At 38.7% G+C, this 20,810-nt stretch overlaps 2 protein-coding genes across 2 annotated transcripts; both read left to right on the forward strand.

The window, feature by feature from the left end:
• The first annotated feature begins 446 nt into the window (after window positions 1–446).
• On the forward strand, window positions 447–8,013 carry tmem38a (transmembrane protein 38A). The gene is made up of 6 exons (XM_053512626.1): window positions 447–712; window positions 2,379–2,535; window positions 5,696–5,880; window positions 6,314–6,401; window positions 7,149–7,266; window positions 7,344–8,013. The coding sequence occupies exons 1-6, from the start codon at window positions 589–591 to the stop codon at window positions 7,557–7,559; spliced, it is 888 nt and encodes a 295-aa protein (XP_053368601.1). The 5' UTR covers window positions 447–588; the 3' UTR covers window positions 7,560–8,013.
• Window positions 8,014–10,083: 2,070 nt separating this feature from the next.
• On the forward strand, window positions 10,084–20,590 carry comp (cartilage oligomeric matrix protein). Its single transcript, XM_053513305.1, has 19 exons — window positions 10,084–10,208; window positions 12,482–12,555; window positions 12,933–12,984; window positions 13,145–13,299; window positions 13,994–14,131; window positions 14,230–14,304; window positions 14,963–15,115; window positions 15,235–15,339; window positions 15,420–15,527; window positions 15,616–15,775; window positions 15,869–15,987; window positions 16,072–16,124; window positions 16,276–16,469; window positions 16,547–16,725; window positions 16,804–16,852; window positions 16,969–17,165; window positions 17,920–18,092; window positions 18,234–18,373; window positions 18,819–20,590. The coding sequence occupies exons 1-19, from the start codon at window positions 10,121–10,123 to the stop codon at window positions 18,875–18,877; spliced, it is 2,271 nt and encodes a 756-aa protein (XP_053369280.1). The 5' UTR covers window positions 10,084–10,120; the 3' UTR covers window positions 18,878–20,590.
• The last annotated feature ends 220 nt before the right edge of the window (window positions 20,591–20,810 follow it).

Raw genomic sequence — 20,810 nt, forward strand, 5'->3', positions numbered from 1 at the left:
GGCTAATCGGCATTCCCAAATTGCCTGTGAGTGTGTGTATGTGTGTGTACCTTGCGATGGACTCGTGCCTAAAGTCTCCTGGAATAGGCTCCAGGCCCCCTCTGAATACAGGATATGGCGGTATAGACGATGACTGAATGAGTGATCCCTCCACCTGCAGGGTCGAGCTCAACTTCCATTAAACAGTGTATCTGTTGGAGCAGGTGTGACAATAACCTATACCTTAAACTATTCCAACATCCTGCAGGAGGTGAACTTGAGATGAGTGTATTCCTGTTAGACAGGTTTGCTTTGTTATTTTATCCATGCTGGACAGCCTACAGTTTAACTGTGCCACCTATAAGAGGCAGTATAACCCCGCAGTGTGTGTGTGTGTGTGTGTGTGTGATCGCAGGTCTGCTGCTCCGTGCCATCCTGATGACTAGAGTGAAGCTGGGGGTGCCGATGTGCTGCGGTATATTAATAGGAGGCGATATGTGTCCAGATCTCTTTGACTCTCAGAGGCTTTGCGCGGGCGCGCCGTCCACGGGCCTTTAGCCAGCTGTCTGTACATGTGCTCACACTGTCACCAGCTCCATCGCCGAAACCATGGAGGTCCTGGACGCCCTCAATCTGGGCGAATTGGCCCAATATTTCTCCAAAATGGCCATGTTTCCTGTCTTTGATCTGGCTTATTACATCGTGTCCATCCTCTACCTCAAGTATGAGCCAGGTAAGTGCGACGCATTCCTTATTTATTTATTTATTTATTATTATTGTTGTTGTTTTTTTTTTATCTCACACATTTTTTTAAATTATAATACACCAAATGATCAGCGCTATAACATGTCAATCGCGCGCCTTATTCGCGCAGCCGGTGTTATTATTTATATTATTATTCTTTTCGCTACATTTTTACTCTTTTTAGTGAGAGTTCAAAGCAATTCTGACAACCCCCTGCTCGAAATCTGATAGATGCTCTACTCATACCAGAGCTGGAATAAATAGACCTGCCCTAAATAGACAACTGCATGAGAGAAAGAGTTCACAGCTTTGCCCTGTTTAAATGTAACCTATATACACACACATAATCTGTTTCTATGGCAACAGAGTGCTCATACTGTAAATTAAAGAATACCAGAATTATCTTTCACCCATACTCTCCATGTCCTTTGCGGACATTTACAAGCTCTATAAGCTCTATAAGATAATGTCAGTAAAAAGATGGATCAGAAATGAGTGTTCAGTTCTGTCTGCGCATCTAGTTTTAGGATTACATTCAATGCTGTGGAACACCTGCAAACGGCTTCCTGTTCCATGATGTTACGCCTCCTTACAGTTTTGTTTCACCTCTCTCTCTTGTTTTTTTTTGTTCTCTTGAATATGAGATCAGAAATGCGGTTTCATGTTTAAACCCTGAAAACCTGAAAGAACAATTTTACCTTTGCCTTTTTTTACAAAGCACTAAAACTGGAGACTCCTTCCCTAATCGTTATATAAATAACAGCTTCAATGTATCAAAATCCTTTCAATTCGTTAATGCAGTGCAAATCCTTGTGAACGATCAACATAAACCTGGGACTTTCAGCCTCTTTCAGACGGCAATGTTGTGCTGTGCTTGAAAATTGATTCTACCCTAACGGATTAGAGAATTCAACCACATCATGATAGAAGCGTCTTTAGACATTGCTTTAGGCGGCTTTAGTTTTTCTGTACTGGAGCTTCCAAGACAAATTTAAATTTCTTTTTGATCTAATTTTTAAAAACTTCCCACTGACTGCTTGTGAGATTTGATGGAACACCCGTACTTTGCATTTGTTTTGCAATTCATTTGTCTGTGAAAGGAAATGTATGTAGTGCTTATTATAAGAACTGCTTTCACATGACTTTGATAAGTCTCATGCACAAATGCCACCACTTTGCAGGAGGTCAAAGATCAAAGCTGGGCTTCCAGTTGCCATGGATGAGTTCTTGCAGACTGATATTTATTTTTAGTCACCATTTGATGGGATCACGTCTCCTTCAAAATGCCTGGTGGCCACACCTGTTCCATAAGATCTGTTTGCGTTGTTGCATTGGAGGGGCGGAGACGTAGTCTTAAATTTCCTATTCCACTGATATAATTTCTAATGATTAAACACTTATCTGTATTTCCAAAGGCCTGCTTTGGCTGCGATACAAGCAGAATGCATGACACATTATTTACACTTAGACACATTATTGTTCATATTCTTCGTTTATGTACGTATTATATTTTGCCATATTGCACAACACCACTCCAGGTAAATCTGGTAAAGCACATAGTAGGTAAATTAAGTGCACTGTGCTTCACTGTGGCTCACCATTAAACCCACAGGAAGACCCTAAGTAGAGGATTTATGTGATTCTCTGTTTTGCAGGCTCAGTGGAGGTCTCCCGCAGAAGCCCAGTGGCCTCATGGCTCTGCGCAATGCTCTACTGCTTTGGGAGCTACATCCTCGCAGACATCATGCTCGGACACAGCCCCATCGATTATTTCCATAATAACAGCCATATCCTCCTGGCCTCAGCTGTATGGTAGGTGTCTTCGCCCAGGTTTGGTAAACAGGTGTCTGTAAAGTCTGTAGCCCATGTGCAGTCAGTAGCCAGAATGATTTGCATAACATTTACACAGGTTTCAAGCTCATAAAATAAACTTGTCTACACATCCTGTAGCTATTTCACATAGCCTTGATGTGCCCTGAATCCAAGTTTAAAGAAAAGTTTGATTATGACGATTCCTTAAACAATCTCTTACACTGTATTACATCTGTCACTGTGCACTAATTCTACAGCTATAGTTTAAATAATCCAGCTGCTGTTCAATTTTAATACAAACTCATCAACATAGATTTTCTCAACATTCCCGAATGACACCAAAACCCAGACTGCTCTTCGAATAATACCAAGCAGAAACCATTAAAGCGCTTAATGTGTAAAACATAAGGTAGCAGGACACCAAGGGAGAGGTGATCCATCAAGTTGACAAGAAGGAGGATGTTTAAACACAACAGTGCTTTGAGAGCGTTACCTAATACAGTAGGATTTAGATTGAAGACATATACCCATAGTATCATGACCATGGCATAGTAAAATATTGAAACAGTAGCATTACAGCATGCGTTCAGAAAGAACCGGATGTACTGTATTAGCTGCGTATTGCTGAGGGTAGGTTCATAATATCTCCTCTTTGGTCTTCCTCTAGCCCTCCTGCCTGGCAGTTCAAACCTCAGCATTCTTCTACCAATATATTCACAATCTCTCCTCTGAACATGTCCAAACCACCTCAATCTGGCCTTTCTGACTTTATCCCCAAAACATCCAAAAAGGGGTTGTCCCTCTGATGTACTCCTTCTTGATCCTATCCATCCTTGTCACTCCCAAGGAGAACCTCAACATCTTCAGCTCTGCTACCTCATCTCTGCCTTCTGTCTTTTCTTCAGTGCCACTGTCTCTAAGCCATAGAGCATTACTGGTCTGTACACCTTTCCTTTCATTCTCACTGATACTCTTTTATCGCACAACACACTTTTCTCCATCTATTCCAACCTGCCTGTACCCGCCTCTTCACCTCCTTTCCACACTCTCCTTTGCTCTGGACCAATGACCCTTATTATTTAAAATCCTGCACCTTCTTTACCTCTGCTCCCTGTATCCTCATTGTTCCCTTTGGGTTCCTCTCATTCACACACATTATTATGTCTTACTACGGCTAACCTTCATTCCTCTGCTTTCCAGAGCATACCTCCACCTCTCCAAATTTTCTTCCACCTGTTCCCTGCTCTCGCTACAAAGCACAATGTCAACTGCAAACATCATAGTCCATGAAGACTCCTGTCTAACCTCATCTGTCATCCTGTCTATCACCAGAGCAAACAAAAAGGGGCTTAGAGCCGATCCTTGATGCAGACCCACCTCCACCTTGAACTCTTCTGTCACACCTAAAGCACATCTCACCACTGTCTTACAGCTCTCATACATATATACACTCACCTAAAGGATTATTAGAAACACCATACTAATATGGTGTTTGACCCCCTTTCGCTTTCAGAACTGCCTTAATTCTACGTGGCATTGATTCAACAAGGTGCTGAAAGCATTCTTTGGAAATGTTGATAGGATAGGATCTTGCAGTTCATGGAGATTTGTGGGATGCACATCTAGGGCACGTAGCTCCCGTTCCACCACATCCCAAAGATGCTCTATTGGGTAGAGATCTGGTGACTGTGGGGGCCATTTTAGTACAGTGAACTCCTTGTCATATTCAAGAAACCAATTTGAAATGATTCAAGCTTTGTGACATGGTGCATTATCCTGCTGGAAGTAGCCATCAGAGGATGGGTACATGGTGGTCATAAAGGGATGGACATGGTCAGAAACAATGCTCAGGTAGCCTGTGGCATTTAAACGATGCCCAATTGGCACTAAGGGGCCTAAAGTGTGCCAAGAAAACATTCCCCACACAATTACACCACCACCACCAGCCTGCACAGTGGTAACAAGGCATGATGGATCCATGTTCTCATTCTGTTTACGCCAAATTCTGACTCTACCATTTGAATGTCTCAACAGAAATCGAGACTCATCAGACCAGGCAACATTTTTCCAGTCTTCAACTGTCCAACTGTTGGTGAGCTCGTGCAAATTGTAGCCTCTTTTTCCTATTTGTAGTGGAGACGAGTGGTACCCGGTGGGGTCTTCTGCGGTTGTAGCCCATCCGCCTCAAGGTTGTGCGTGTTGTGGCTTCACAGATGCTTTGCGGCATACCTCGGTTGTAACGAGTGGTTATTTCAGTCAAAGTTGCTCTTCTATCAGCTTGAATCAGTCGGCCCATTCTCCTCTGACCTCTAGCATCAACAAGGCATTTTTGCCCACAGGACTGCCGCATACTGGATGTTTTTCCCTTTTCACACCATTTTTTGTAAACCCTAGAAATTGTTGTGCGTGAAAATCCCAGTAACTGAGCAGATTGTGAAATACTCAGACCGGCCCGTCTGGCACTAACAACCATGCCACGCTCAAAATTGCTTAAATCACCTTTCCTTCCCATTCTTACATTCAGTTTGGAGTTCAGGAGATTGTCTTGACCAGGACCACACCCCTAAATGCATTGAAGCAACTGCCATGTGATTGGTTTGTTAGATAATTGCATTAATGAGAAATTAAACAGGTGTTCCTAATAATCCTTAAGGTGAGTGTGTATATATATATATATATATATATATATATATATATATATATATATATATATTGAACACACTATATGTAGTGTACCTGTAAAACTCTACTTATCACACTTAAAGTTTAAAAATGGAATGGATTCTGTTTTAAAATCCGCCACACCACGGCTCTTTAAAGTTAATCCACTTTATAACGTCTGTCATATCAGCAGCTGTCTCTGAGCCATTACAATATATTCTTTTACATTAAAACCCATATTTTCTGAAATATAATATATCAGAGTATTATATTAGAACATTTTAGTTCCCTCTGTTGACCCTGTGCTTTTGGGAGAAATGATATGGAGTTCTGAAATACATGAAGTTTGGTAGAAAGTACACATGCTTTGGGGAGGGATCTAGGCTGTCTCTAGTATGCATGCATGTTTAACTTTTATTGACACTGTTTTTGCTCTCAGAAATCTTTTTTTCTTTAAAGTAAATGTTATTTGTCTGTTTCTATACCAACCATACTACAGGTATCTCATCTTCTACTGCCCACTTAACTTGTTCTACAAATGCGTCGCATTCCTGCCTGTAAAGCTTGTGCTAGTAGGCATGAAGGAAGTCGTCCGTACTCGCAAAATTGCCGCTGGAGTCCATCACGCTCATCACGCCTATCACCATGGATTTTTCATTATGATCATCACCGGTTATGTTAAGGGTAAGTAAGGGAAAGATATATACTGATTATATATAATCCTCAAGGCTGGTAATGATCACAGGATTACGGTTATGAGTGTTTTAAATGAGGAAAAATGAGAATTAGAATTTATAAGCTCTGCCCAAACAAGAAGCAAATACAGTATACCGATGCCAATAAATGCTCCAACTGTTGCCAAAGAAAGCTCTTCATTTCACTGCGCTGTGAATGTACTCTTATGTCATGATACTGATATCAAGAAGAAGTCATGTCCTTGTGTATCAAATGTCATTTTTAGGCGTGAGCCTCAAAAGCTGTTAGAGGGAGTCTAATGTTCTCTCCTACTGTTAAGGGGATCTTAGTAAAAGGCCACGCACAGGGAGCAGTTAATCCTGATAGCAGCCTCGAAGGCAAAATGACCTGACGCTTTTTCATTCTGTTAATGTCATTGTAGGATCTGGAGTAGCTCTCATGTCAAATTTTGAGCAACTGTTGCGTGGAGTTTGGAGACCAGAGACCAATGAAATCCTCAACATGTCATTGTGAGTATTTCTTCTGTTAAATGCCCCAGTTTATGTACTGTAGGCTGCATGATTTAAAGAAGAAATGAAAAATAGCCAGGCACATATTTGTACAAAAATAATCACTGGTGGGATGGTAGAGACAGTCGTCCAATAAAAACATTTGGCAAAGTGTTTTATTTCTCTTATTCTACAGCATTATTATTATTATTATTATTATTATTATTATTATTATTATTATTATATATTTTAATACAAACTAAAAACTGAAGTTCTATCCCCAGTATCATTTTCACTGTCTTGAAGCAAGAGACAAAAACAGAGAAACTAGAAAGTCTCCTGTCCTGAAGAGTCCATAAACACGAAATTAACATCCCCATATCTGCCATATGATCCATGATATGTTTGCAGAATGGTATACTGTCAAGATTATACTTTACTGTCATTATGCAATACACGAACCAATTATGCATAGTGGCATATTTATGCAGTGTAGATATAAAACTATGGTGGTCATATGTACAGGGGTATGTGTGTATTATATCTACACTGCTATCTATTGTTGAACTATCCTACATAGTCGTATGTACAGGGGTATGAGTGTATTGTGTAACAGAGGTGCAATATACATTATAAAAAATCTAGGACGTATATGGCAAATATTTGTATGTACAAGCAATGGTTGTGCAAATATTGCATTGTTCATTTTCCAAACATTTCATTGTATTTGCATAAACTTACTAACCCCTCCTCTGGATGCATCTGCAGCCCAACCAAAGCCAGCCTGTATGGAGCCATTCTGTTTACACTTCAGGAGGCGCACTGGATTCCTGTGTCAAAGAGCATGCTTATCTGCCTTTTCACTCTTTTCATGGCTACTTCTAAGGTAGGATCTTCACCGCATGGGTAGAAACATGATAGAGACGATAGAAACTGTAACATGGAGTGCTGTTTCATTTGTAGGTGGTCATGACTGCTCGCCACTCTCACGGATCTCCCTTCGCTCTGGTCGAGTCCTGGGTGTCCCACCTGCTCTTCGGGTCACCTCTTGCTGTTGAAGATGCTCATAATCACCATCACACTGCCCCCGCTGCTGCCGCTGCTCCTGCCTCTCCGTCCAAATCCAAGGAGGAACTGAGTGAAGGAACTCGCAAGAGAAAAGTCAAGAAAGCAGAATAGACGGCCAGCTCATTATTATGAGGCAAAAGAAGAAAAACAACTAGTATCTGATCTCAGGCCGCTTTTTGATACCTGGGTTTATAGTCATTATCGGGAAGACAGTAATTTAATGTTCGCTGGTTAAAGCATGTTTTTAATGGTGCTTTAAAGGAAAGATAGTATGTAGGGACTCTGTAAATAGTTCATCAAACATTCTCATCTTTCCTGTTCATTCATAATGGATATCTCGATTTATTATGTGCCTTGCAGTCTGTCAGTGGAGCTCCATTCTTCTGTCGGTGGTGAACTATGTTATAGACCTATAAGCCCAGTGAAAAGGTGAAACTGTCCCATTTAGATCAACATACTGTATGGGTTTGGAAAGAAGCAAAGTACACATTGTACATGGATGATCTTTATATCATAATGCATTTGACAGTACAACATTTTCAAAAGTAAAACTATTTTCCAATCATCTGTTTGAGTTTTTTTGTGTGTGCTATTGATAAATTAGATGTTTTTCAACATATTTGTGTTTCTATATGCTAGTGTTAGTACGATTAGGCATTCGAATCAGGACCAGTTTCCAGTTATCAGTAATGTTTAATTTCGTCATGTACATGTAGGAACCATATTTAATTGCTGAAAACGGGTATACTGTAGGACACACTCCCAGGGTTGCAAAGTTGATACGGTCATTATCATTCATACTCTTGTTTTTCTATACTATTAATAAACTCTTTCTTACTGTCTTCACAAACACTAAAAGAACAAAGAGGTCTCTAATATTCTGAAATAAATACTTAGAAAGAGAAAATGTTCTACTGATGCAGAAGCATAGCTGGTGTTGGTTCTTCTTTTGGTTCGCTCATTAAAAACATGTTCATGGTCACGTAGTTTTCAACAGTTTTCACCACCATGTGTATGTTATTAACCCAAAATACCTGCATACTGTCTAAATTTTAAGATTTTTACTGCAGTAAAGTTATCAACAAGTAAGTCAGTATGAGGTCATAGCTCAACCTTTCCAGGAACATACTGTAATACAATAAATAAAAACTGTACAAATAAAACACATCAAAACATGTAAGTGAATGAATTCTTACACTTGGACGAGTCAGCATCAGGACTTCCTCAAAAATATTCTAATTGCTGGACTGAAAACCTAAATATTTATCCATAGCTTTTGATTAATTTGGCTTCCCGGTCTTGCCTGGGGGCCCTGGGTTACAACCAAATGATCTGTTTCACAAAAGCAGCCAAGAGAAGAATTCAAAGATTCTCCTTCACACTTTGGATGCCATTTGTAACAAGTAAAAAGAGTCGTTAAATGTCATGATATCCCAAAAATGTTGCCATCAATTAAAGTTTCGTTTATCCGTTTTTAACAGTCATTCTGGGAAAAGAAAGTTGAGAAAATGCCCTTTAAGCTGGTCAAGTGTGTCAGGGTGCAACATAGAACCCCAAGAGCCGATGAACTGGAACCAAACAAACATCTGCGCATGCAATCACTGACCACCAAGGCACTCAGTATAAACACAGCGGCACTGATTGTTGCAGTGCATGTGTGATCCTGATGCTGAAGAGTTTCGAGTAAACAAATGTCTTCTCATTTGTTCAGTTTTTGCTTCTAAAGGGACAGACTTTCTTGTATTTTTAATGTAGTTCCAAGGAAGAGTTCTCCAGGCCTCCTGAAGGACGTTTTAAGGGTCTCACTTTTAGTCTGGTCCCTAATCAGTTTCAGGGGAATGTTTTTTGTTTTTTTAGCCACACAGTGACCTATGGATCATTCAAGCATAAAAAACATCTAAATTAAGATGATCAGGCCAATGATTAGTATAATGGTGATGCTGAATGCGGAGTGGTTGGAAAAGACGAGAGGGGAAAAGAGGTTGCTGCTGAGGTTGTTACATAAACAACAAATTTGTAAAATTACATATTTAGGCACTTTTCAGCCTGTCTCAGTAAAAAAATTGTTCTTATATCTTATATTTTAATGTTTCTAATTTAGTTACATTTTATTTAATATATTCAATTGAATTCAATTTTATTTATATAGTGCTTTTAACAATGGTTTTTCAAAAATGAAAGAAATTTTTTTTAGAAAAGAAAAATATTTGGAAGTGTGTATGTGTGAGAAAAATGTGTCTAGATAATAATGAGATGAATGAATGAATGATGAATGAAATGTCTCTAATGAGCAAGCCAAGGGTGACGGCGACGGTGGCAAGGAAAAACTCCCTGAAATGGCAATAGGAAGAAAAGAAAATGAGGATTGGCTCAAGACCCAATGTTGCAGAATAACTGCTTATTTGAATTTATCTTGTAATTTCATCTGTTGAAATTTCATCATTCATAATCTGGCTGAAAGAGGAGCGAAACATAATTTACCAAAATTAAACTAAATTGCCATTTTATACAAACAAAGACTGATTGCTTACCTGCATAAATGCTGTAAGGCATATTCCTGACTTCAGTGATGTCAGAGGCGTGGAGGAATATAAGCAGAGGAGGGGACTGAAAGCAAGTCACATGCAGACAAACACACAACAGCTCGAACTTGCTAGAAGAGAAAACCAAAGATGTTAATATCGCTTTCTCTTTTTCTGTTATTATCAGGATTTGTTCATATAGGAAGGAGTGTAGTGTCCAGCCAAGGAGCATCAAAAGGTAAGCAGCTTCAATTCACACATTCTTTTTATATAAGTGGACAATAGGCATGTGGGTTACATTTGGATAGACATGATCACATCAACTTTTTAGTTCATTAACTTAATCCTGAGGCTTAATTTTAGGTTTTTAGGTTTAAGCCTTTTTTTTTTTTTTACTTTATGTTTATCTTATGTATTTATGCGAATAAAGATCTAATTATTTCTCGACTCGCAGTTTGAAATCATATTTCTTATCTCATAACTTGGCTGTTTGCTCACCCTTCAGATTAAATAAAAAACATCGGTTTATACCCATATGCCAAAATATGCCAAAAACAAACAGACAAACAAACAAACAAACAAACCAAAAAAAAGTAAATGGTAAAGTTCAATGTGAAATGAAATTTTTAATAAAATTATAGCAGTAAATATGTAAATAATAGTAATGTAAACATACATAATAGTAAATAATATATGTTTAAACTATTACATAATTCCATTTAGAATTTGCATTTTTTTATTTACACCTAGCTCCAGGATTTATTATGTATCATCTGATCATTGCTTAGTTATATTATTCACCTACGTGTTTTTTCCTTATTTACTGGTTTTGTACCAAACAAACTGTTTATTGTAATTGTACCAAATATCATACACTGCCCTTTTCAAGTCATGTTTTTAAAACAAGATGGTCATGAAAAAACTTTTAGTCTTGCTTTGACAGATTTCTGTTGGGGCAGCAAGGTGCCTTGTACTCGGCAATTGTGCTTCACGCGTCCAGGGTTGGGGGTCTTATGTTCTTCCCGTGTTTGGCTGGTTTGGCCCGTGTTTGGCTCCAGGTCCTTGTTTTTTCCCCATAGACATGCACTGTAGGTTGATTGCTGTTTCCAAATTCCCCATCATGTATGACTGGGTGTAGGTAATACCCACTGGGTATGCGCTTGAGTACCCCATCCAAGGTGTACCTCTCTATGTTCCCTGAGAACCCTGGAATAGCCTTAATGCCCTGTACAGGATAAGCTGCACGGAAAATGAGAGAATTGTAAATACAGTTTCAGTTTGCTGTCTAGTTAAAAAATACACCCACATTTTTTACTACTTGGAATGATTGATTCTTAAACAACAAGTGGTTTACTCTTTTTTCCATTTTGAATTTTCCAGCAAAACTATTTAACGGAATGCATGTTGAAAACTCAGAGGCAGTTAATGGAAACAACACATTTCCATTCCAGCAGAGAAGAGGCGCCATTATCTCTAGAGAAAAGCAATATGCTGACATATTCTGTCCTGAGATCAGCTTCCTACCGCGAGACAGCAGGAACAGAGATGAAGTCGATGCTTGACTGATGCTCTTTCTTATCTTAATGATTCAATTCAATTTAGTCATCATCACTTTTCTTCATTCTCATGTTTTTTTTTTTCTCTTCATAACACTCAAACACACATAAGGCAGTGAGAATGACTCCGGGAAATGACAAATAAACCATTTTTTTGAATTCCAGCAAGATCTGGCTATCCTCAGTAACAAGAAGCCATCGGCTGTCAGAGAGCTCTGACACAAGAGACTCACAAATGCCTGGTGGAAAACTCATTACAACAGGAGTGAAAGTCATCATACTGTATAAGACCTTATGGATCTGTTTTGGTCATTATTCAGTGTGTGATATTTTGATATGTGATATAGAGGTTTCACTTCTGGCAGTTGCGAATATATATTCAAATGTAAAGTATTGCAAAAGTAGGACTTCTTTTTTACACAATGGTGCAAATGTAGCGCTTGTGATGGAGACTATGGTGAATAGTACCTTTGTATAGGGGAAGAGTTACTCCACCAACATTTACAATTTGAACTTCTTGTTATTCGGCTGTTCCTTTTCAGGGGTCGCCACAGCGAATCATCTGCGTCCACCCAACCCTATCCTCTACATCCTCTTCTCTCACACCAACTAACTTCATGTCCTCTCTCACTGCATCCATAAATCTCCTCTTTGGTCTTCCTCTAGACCTCCTGCCTGGCAGTTCCAACCTTAGCATCCTTCTACCAACATGCTCACAATCTCTCTTCTGAACATGTCCAAACCACAACATTTACAATTTAAACATTTACATTTAGGCATTAGGCAGACGTTCTTATCCAGAGCGACTTACAAAAAGTGATTTAAAGTTTACATCAGTGGATACATACTTGCACTATGTGAACAACCACAGTTAATAAAAAAGTCGTGCCCACTTTTGCATTACTTTTGGTACAGCCCTAATATAATATTTGTTTTGTTTTGTTTATTTCCACAGATGATGAGATAATAAACCAGATTAAGGGCACAAACGAAGCCCTGGATGAAATTAAGCAACTGCTTAAACAACAGGTATAAATTTCTTTGAAATACTGGAACTACATCTTGGATGGATTCTAGAGAGTAGTAAAAATGTTGGAGTAAATACGTTCACCATATAATCATCATCATCATCATCATCATCATCATTATTTATAAAACCAGACCTTCGCTTTCTTTTCTTTAGTAAACCCTTCAGCACTTCATAGCTTTCATAGCTCTTTCAAACAGAAGGGTGGGGGTGTTCTGATTGATTCATTGGTTACTCCATAAAGCATAAAGATTAATGTACGACAAATAGTTTGCAAAATAATAACAAAATGATTTTACACATTAATACCCCTATGCATTGTATTTGAGCATACATTTCAGAAAAACTGTACATTGTTGATCTGTATTTCATAATGTAGATAGAGGAAATTGTGTTTCTGAAGAACACTGTTATCGAGTGTGAGGCCTGTGGTGAGTGAAATCTTGCATGTTTTTTTATTAATACACAATGTATTAATCAAACAAAGTCATGTCATGAATGATTTAATTACTTTGTTCAAATTGTTTTACTCTAACAATATGTTTTTCCTTCTAACACAAAAGTGTTCAAATGTAACGTGGCATCTTGCAGGCATGCACACAGATGTTCCAGTACGAAAACCGTCCTGTTCTCCCAATCCCTGCCACCCAGGAGTGACTTGTACTGAGACGGTTAATGGTATCAGATGCGGGCCATGTCCTCAAGGCATGGAGGGCAATGGCACCTATTGCACAGACATTGATGAGGTAGGGCTCATCACAGGTGGAAGCCAACACCAAGGCTTTTCCATTTTGACTTCTCAGAAATTTGTAGCGGCGGCACGGTGGTGTAGTGGTAAGCACTGTCGCCTTGCACCTCCATGGTCCGGGTTGGATTCCCGGCCCGGTTTGATTCCTGCCTCTCTATGCATGGAGTTTGCATGTTCTCCCTGTGCTTGGTGGGTTTCCTCCAACAGTCTAAAAAAATATGCAGTCTAGGCTCATTGGCAGTCTCAAAATTGCCCGAAGTGTGTGTGTGTGCCCTGAGATGGATTGGAATTTTTAGTAGTCTGGTATTCCTCACAATTTTGTAGAATTTTACTATTCTCTCAGGGCTGGCAGAGATGGCAGACTGTCAATCAAATCAATCTGTGAGCTCATGTATGCGGAAGAGGGTACAGACAGTAGTGTGTTACGCTGCACTGTGATACCCTCAGCATGTGCAGCAGGTTGAAAAGCAATGACTTTATATGTTGTGGAGGAAGCGTGTTGAAATATTCACTCTTTCTTGTTGGTAGCTCTCATAGAGGAGTACTGGTTAGTGAATGGGAACTGGCAGAAAAAAATTCAAAGCAGTACTATACTGTTGATTGATAATGAATATTTTACTGTACATAAGGAAAAAAAAGTAATCTGAGCAAAGTGCCTGTACCCCTTCGTGTAACTATTTTTCTGGTTGTAGTGCACTGTGAAACCATGCCATATGGGTGTGAGATGCATCAACACGTCTCCCGGGTTCCGCTGTGGTCATTGCCCTGCTGGTTATACAGGTCCCCAGGTGCAGGGAGTCGGACTTGACTATGCCATCGCCAACAAACAGGTTAGCACTTCATACCACTTCAACTGCATTCTTTCTTACATCATCTTTGTCAATGCTAAATACATAATTATATCTGGATCTATATTCATTCCTTAAAGGTTTGTCGAGACATTAACGAGTGTGAGAGCTCAAATGGAGGCTGTGTGGAGAATTCCATCTGTTTGAATACAGCGGTAAGCCAACAATAAAGAATTGAAGCAAAAAATAAATAAAATGGGTGCACAAAGGTACTTTGGGCGGAATAGATTCCTGAAGATGTTTTGTGAAAAATTGAATAGATGGAAGCAACCTTCCCCCAAAATGATAAATGATATATACAGTGGTGGCTAAATGTATTCAACCAACGTATTTATTATAGTTCAAATCCAGCAGGTTTTTAAAGAATGAAAGACTAAATAATAAATATAATTGTTGTATCACTATTTCATTGCATAAAATAACAAATTATTCTTATTATTTTAATTGTCATAATATTTATCATTAAAACTTTTAAGATTTTAGTGCCAAACTGTAGATGATTAGAGAAACAGATTTAATTTACTATTCTGAGTGTGTGTGTGTGTGTGTGTTAGCACATTAAAAATAACTTTGGATAAAACGTGACACCAGCCTCTTTATGCATCTGACTAATTAACTAGATTTTTCTCCTTCTTGAGAGGAAGGTGTTTTCGCCCTTCCTTATATATATATATATATATATATATATATATATATATATATATATATATATATATATATATATATATATATATATATATATATATATATATATATAAGAATCTATTTTCCCCAACATCCTTTATATATCATATATGTCTATATGTGTGGCAGGGGTCTTTCCGCTGTAGCCGCTGCAAGCCAGGATTCATTGGAGACCAGATACAAGGCTGTAAGCCCGAGAGGGCATGCGGGAATGGGCAGAACAACCCTTGCCATGCGAGTGCCGAATGTATCACCCATCGGGACGGCAATATTGAGTGTGTTGTAAGGACTTCAAATCCCACTGCACTGAAAAAGCACTATGGATTGTTTTGAAGAAGGAATCTTATGTATTACAACTCAAACATCCAAACTAGACTAAAAACCCAAATCTCATTGTTTAGTGTGGAGTTGGGATGGCTGGCAATGGATACTCGTGTGGAACTGACACAGATATTGATGGCTTGCCTGATGAACAATTGCAGTGTTCTGACAGAAACTGTGCAAAGGTGAGAATCAACAGTTTCACACAATATCTGTATGCATAATGCAACGAAGTGCAATAAACTCACCAGAAAGGCTTTCGCAGGACAACTGTCTGACAGTTCCCAACTCTGGCCAAGAAGATGCTGATAAGGATGGCATTGGAGATGCCTGTGATGATGATGCAGATGGAGATGGGATCCTGAATACAGAGGTAATGTACTCACTTTGATCCAAAATGTCTAATATATATATAAGGTCTAATAAACTTTCTAGTAACACACTGCTTTTTGCTTTACTAGGACAATTGTGTGCTTGTGCCAAATGTAAACCAGAAGAACACTGACCAAGATGATTATGGAGATGCCTGCGATAATTGTCGCTTAATTAAAAACAATGATCAAAAGGACACCGACATGGATGGCAGCGGTGACGAATGTGATGATGACATTGATGGTGATGGTATGTTTTGCATGAGTGTAACCCTCATTAGTTTCATTATTAAAAAAAAAATGGAATTTTCCAATTTAGCTGAGATTCTTTTGTGACCTTCAGGCATAAAAAATGACAAGGACAACTGTGTGAAAGTTCCCAATGCTGACCAGATTGATCGAGATGGTGATAAAGTTGGCGATGCGTGTGACAGCTGTCCTTATATTCGCAATCCTGACCAGGTCTTTTTCTCATGCAATAGATTACTTCAGGATTTTTCTCATGTATGAGAACAAGCTCACGTGTCCCTATTTGCTCCCTTACAGATGGATGTTGATAATGATTTAATTGGTGATCCTTGTGACACCAACAAAGACAGGTAATGGAAAGATTCATACTATTCACACTTTCTACGTACTACTGTAGATCCTCATCACACTGATAAAGACATTTTTGGGCAAAATGCTGGACTTGCTCCTGGTACATTCGTTTTCCATCTCAGGTTGAGGCCTTGTTGCTTCTTTCCCCAGTGATGGAGACGGTCACCAGGATTCACGAGACAACTGTCCTGCAGTCATAAACAGTTCTCAGCTTGACACAGACAAAGATGGCAAAGGGGACGAGTGTGATGATGATGATGACAATGATGGCATTCCAGACCTCCTTCCTCCGGGACCGGATAACTGCAGACTCATCCCGAACCCGCTACAGGAAGATTGGGATGGTCAGTTTTTATCTCCTTAGTTTTTTGATCGAATGTTTTTTCATCATCTGACGATACCTTTTCCGCATAAATTATAGGGGACGGAATTGGAAACGTCTGTGAAAGAGACTTTGACAATGATACAATCATAGACACTATTGATGTGTGCCCTGAGAATGCAGAAGTCACCCTTACTGACTTCCGGGCCTACCAGACTGTGGTACTAGACCCAGAAGGAGATGCACAGATCGATCCAAACTGGGTGGTCCTTAACCAGGTCTGATTTGCTCCCTAAAATATTGCAGTTTATCCTAATTATAATGCAGCAACTTATAATGTTTTTTTTTTCAATCAGGGAAAAGAGATCATTCAAACAATGAACAGTGACCCTGGACTGGCTGTTGGTACTGTAATATGTTCATGGAAATCTAAAAAGAAAAGAAAAAAAAAAACAATCATAAAACTATAAAACTATCTTAATTTATAGACTAATCGAACCTCTTTTTGTGCTTACTTGCAGGTTACACAGCATTCAATGGTGTAGACTTTGAAGGGACATTTCATGTAAATACAGTAACAGATGATGACTATGCTGGGTTTATCTTTGGCTATCAGGACAGCTCCAGTTTTTATGTAGTCATGTGGAAACAGGTGGAGCAGATCTACTGGCAAGCGAATCCTTTCCGGGCTGTGGCTGAACCAGGAATCCAACTAAAGGTACAATGTGGTTACACTGATTTACCCATATAACCTATTATACAGTATATACTTGGCAGAGACTGATTACAGATCAAGTGTACTGAATTTGTGACAGGATTCCATAGAAGATGTAAATCAGTGGGGTTTTTATATTGGAGATATGGTGCAGTGAGATACAGTACTATGCAAAAGTCGTACATAATTTAATTTACTTTAATATGGAAAAAATGATGGGTGACTTTTGCACAATACTGTAACAGGCTGCAAAGTACCTAAAGATACAGTTTAAAAACAAATTGTTTCTGTAACAACCTCAGCAGCTACCTCATTTCCCCTCTAGTTTGTAATAAGATAAAGTCTGTCAACTTGTCTGTCTGTCCCATCAGACTGGAAGACGCAGACATGTTGCATTATGACCAACTTTTCCCAATAAACCTACCCAGTATATGTAACCCAGAGAACCACTTACATTCTTCAGAAAATATCAGAATAGACATATCAGATGTATGAACCAACATAATAATAGTAACACAGTATTCAAAGAAAACCAACTCCAACAAACTCCATTAGTCCATGGAGATGCAGCTATAGAGAGTTGCTAGACTATTCAAGTTGAGAGTCTCAGACCATTAATAAGGAAATTTCCATGCAGTATAAGGGCAGCTGGGTATCCTAGGGACAGCTGAACCTGTCACATGCAAGACTGATGGTGTAAAGAGATCCACTAAGATCTACAGTGTTGCTTTACTATTTGCTCTGAAATCCTTGGAAGGCTGTGAAATCCACCACAGGGCCTGGGGAGAATCTGCGGAACTCGCTGTGGCACACAGGCGATACTGACGACCAGGTGAAGCTGCTGTGGAAAGATCCGAGAAATGTGGGCTGGAAGGACAAGACCTCTTATCGCTGGTTCCTGCAGCACAGGCCGCATGATGGCTACATCAGGTACAACAACAGCGACAAACACGTCGGATACAAAGCTACTGTAATTCCCTAGAAACCTCATATAGTAGCTGCAACAGAAATTCGAATACTGTAGTCTGATTCTGAATCAAAACCAATGTTCATGCTCTATCATACATTTAGGGTGCGTTTCTACGAGGGCCCTAAGATGGTTGCAGATACAGGAATCATTATTGACACAACCATGAGAGGAGGTAGACTTGGAGTGTTCTGCTTTTCACAGGAGAGCATCATCTGGGCCAACCTGCGCTACCGGTGCAATGGTAAATATATGGGACTTTTATTGTTGTTTTTAAAAATTGCATCCAGGTAGCACTGTTGCCTTACATCTCCAGGGTTGGGTAATCGGATCTTGCCTCCGGTGTGTAAGTGTGATGTTCTCCTTGTGCTTTGTGGGTTCCCTCCTACTTCTCTTGACAGTCCAGAGACATTCTGTTTCTGATATGTACTGTATTTCCAAATCGCTTGTGGTGTATGTGCTTGTGCCCTATTATGGCACTCCATCCAGGGTGTACCCCACATTGTGCCCTGAGCTCTCTGGGATTGGTTTTAAGCCCCATGTTACCCTGCACAGGTTAAGCGGTATAGATGAGGGATGGATTATTCACTTAGTGATTTATGCATTTTAAAAGATCCCTAAAAATGTTGGTTTTCTCAATTTCAAATCAATAATTGTTCCAGCTCTAACAACCATGCTTTGCTTTTCAGATACCATTCCAGAGGACTTCGACACATACAGAGCCCAACAAGTCCAGCTTCAGATTTAGCCTCAGTCATCGTCAATGTCTCAAATTCGTTTTCTCCGTGCCTTCCCAACAACAGGTGCTCCTCCTTAACCAGTGGTATTTGGAGACGCACAGGGGTCCGTGAAGGAATGCCTGGAAGTCCCAGATTTTTTATTTCAGTTACAGCATTGGAAATCACAACCTACCATAGGGTTATAATTTTGATCATAACGTACCTTTACTTAATAAAGTGTTAACGTGCAACTTGCATAGAATGAGTTTAAACCTAAACCTTGAACTTTAAAAAAAAAAAGAAACATCAAATAATATTCAGCCAAAATATAGTATTGGTGCTAAAAAGTCTCACCTACTGTTGGTGAAAAAGTACATTTTCAGATCATATAACACCATTTTCCGTATTACTTAATGCTTCTTAACTCCCGATCAATGCTTTTGTTTTTTTATTTTAAATATGCATACACAGTTATATTTTTATCAGATAAAAAGAAACACATTTGCTAAATACTGTTCATGCCTTTTTATGTACTGTCTGTAACTTTTTCATGATCTTTAATGATCTTAATAGTCATTTAGAGAAAAGTTGGCCAATTTAGATTTCACATAAAAAGACATAAACCTGAAAAAGTTGCTAATTCTAAAATGCAAAATGTTAAGATATTGCAACATGGTTACGAACACTACAGATTTTAGCTTTTTAAGCTTTTACCGAAAAAACTTTAAAATTTTTACCGAATGCTTCATTTTAAGCAATGTTTTTTTCAGGATATACAGGTATGCTTCTAGAAGCTTACACTAAATTCAGTATCAATACTAATAAAGAAATATGAATCAGCTGCATTTTTTATTATTATGGTTTGGAGCGAGACAATATAACGCTGAATAATTGCTATTTTTGGAGCATTTATTAAATTTTGTCTTTAAATTTATAAAGTTAGCAGATTTATTTTTTTGGGGGAAGGAAGATTGTTCACTTTCATGTTGCATAAACTTCAAAAGTAGCTACTTTGGCACACACACTTTCTGTATCATACAGTGCATCCGGAAAAAGTAATCACAGCGCATCATTTTCCACATTTTGTTATGTCACAGCCTTATTCTAAAATAGATTAAATTCATTTTTCCCCCAGAATTCTACACACAACACCCCATAATGACAACATGAAAAAAGTTTACTTGAGATTTTGGCAAATATATATATAAAAAAAAAAAAATGAGAACGCCCATGTACATGTATTCAACATAATACATTCCGGATGCACTGTATGTATAACGTCAGCACCAATACTGTGTCTTGGCCGATTGTAAACTTTCCAGTCAGGGTGAAGCTCTTGAAGGGAAGTTCTCTTTATATAAATCATCAAATTATTATTATAAATGTAAACTACCTTTAAATATGTACATGTAAATTATGGTCATGAAATAAATCTAGGTTGCATGGGTTCGTGGAATTTAATTTACAGTTACAGAAAGCTGTAGTTACAAAAAGTTTTTCACCCCAGACAGTAGACCATCCTATCCTGAACTGTGCCTATAAGCTCATAACGTTAACGCTGTATGAAACACATCCATACGACTATACTGGCATAATTTGCCATCATGCTTCTCCTTGACTCTGTGAAAATGTCCAATAGCTGCTGCATTTAAACGGAATGTGAAGGTTATCAATCCTGTACCAGCCCACTTAAATTGTGGTGATAAAACGGTAATGGAAATAAACATTTAAATTGCTACCGAGTTAAATTCCTTATGCTTTTTTTTCCCTAAACAGTAGAAAGCTGCACCTCTTCTTATTACAAACATAAAAAGACAAGTCTTTGTGATAATCCCTTTGCACTGAAACCACAACCACGGCAGTTTAAATGTATATATTTTAAAAACACATACAGAAATACAGATTACAAAATATAAATGATGTAATAAGAACGATCTGATATATGCAGCTGAGACATCATGC

This window comes from Clarias gariepinus, chromosome 15, assembly GCF_024256425.1.
Source record: "Clarias gariepinus isolate MV-2021 ecotype Netherlands chromosome 15, CGAR_prim_01v2, whole genome shotgun sequence".
In the NCBI taxonomy this organism is placed as follows: Eukaryota; Metazoa; Chordata; class Actinopteri; order Siluriformes; family Clariidae; genus Clarias; species Clarias gariepinus.

Bases quoted from the DNA above. Each gene is read 5' to 3' on its own strand.
- tmem38a (XM_053512626.1), top strand. From the start codon at position 589: ATGGAGGTCCTGGACGCCCTCAATCTGGGCGAATTGGCCCAATATTTC. The intron at 713-2,378 runs GTAAGTGCGACG...TCTGTTTTGCAG, and splicing joins CTACCTCAAGTATGAGCCAG to GCTCAGTGGAGGTCTCCCGC. The intron at 7,267-7,343 runs GTAGGATCTTCA...TTTCATTTGTAG, and splicing joins TTTTCATGGCTACTTCTAAG to GTGGTCATGACTGCTCGCCA.
- comp (XM_053513305.1), top strand. From the start codon at position 10,121: ATGTTAATATCGCTTTCTCTTTTTCTGTTATTATCAGGATTTGTTCAT. The intron at 14,132-14,229 runs GTTAGCACTTCA...CATTCCTTAAAG, and splicing joins ATGCCATCGCCAACAAACAG to GTTTGTCGAGACATTAACGA. The intron at 18,374-18,818 runs GTAAATATATGG...TTTGCTTTTCAG, and splicing joins CCTGCGCTACCGGTGCAATG to ATACCATTCCAGAGGACTTC.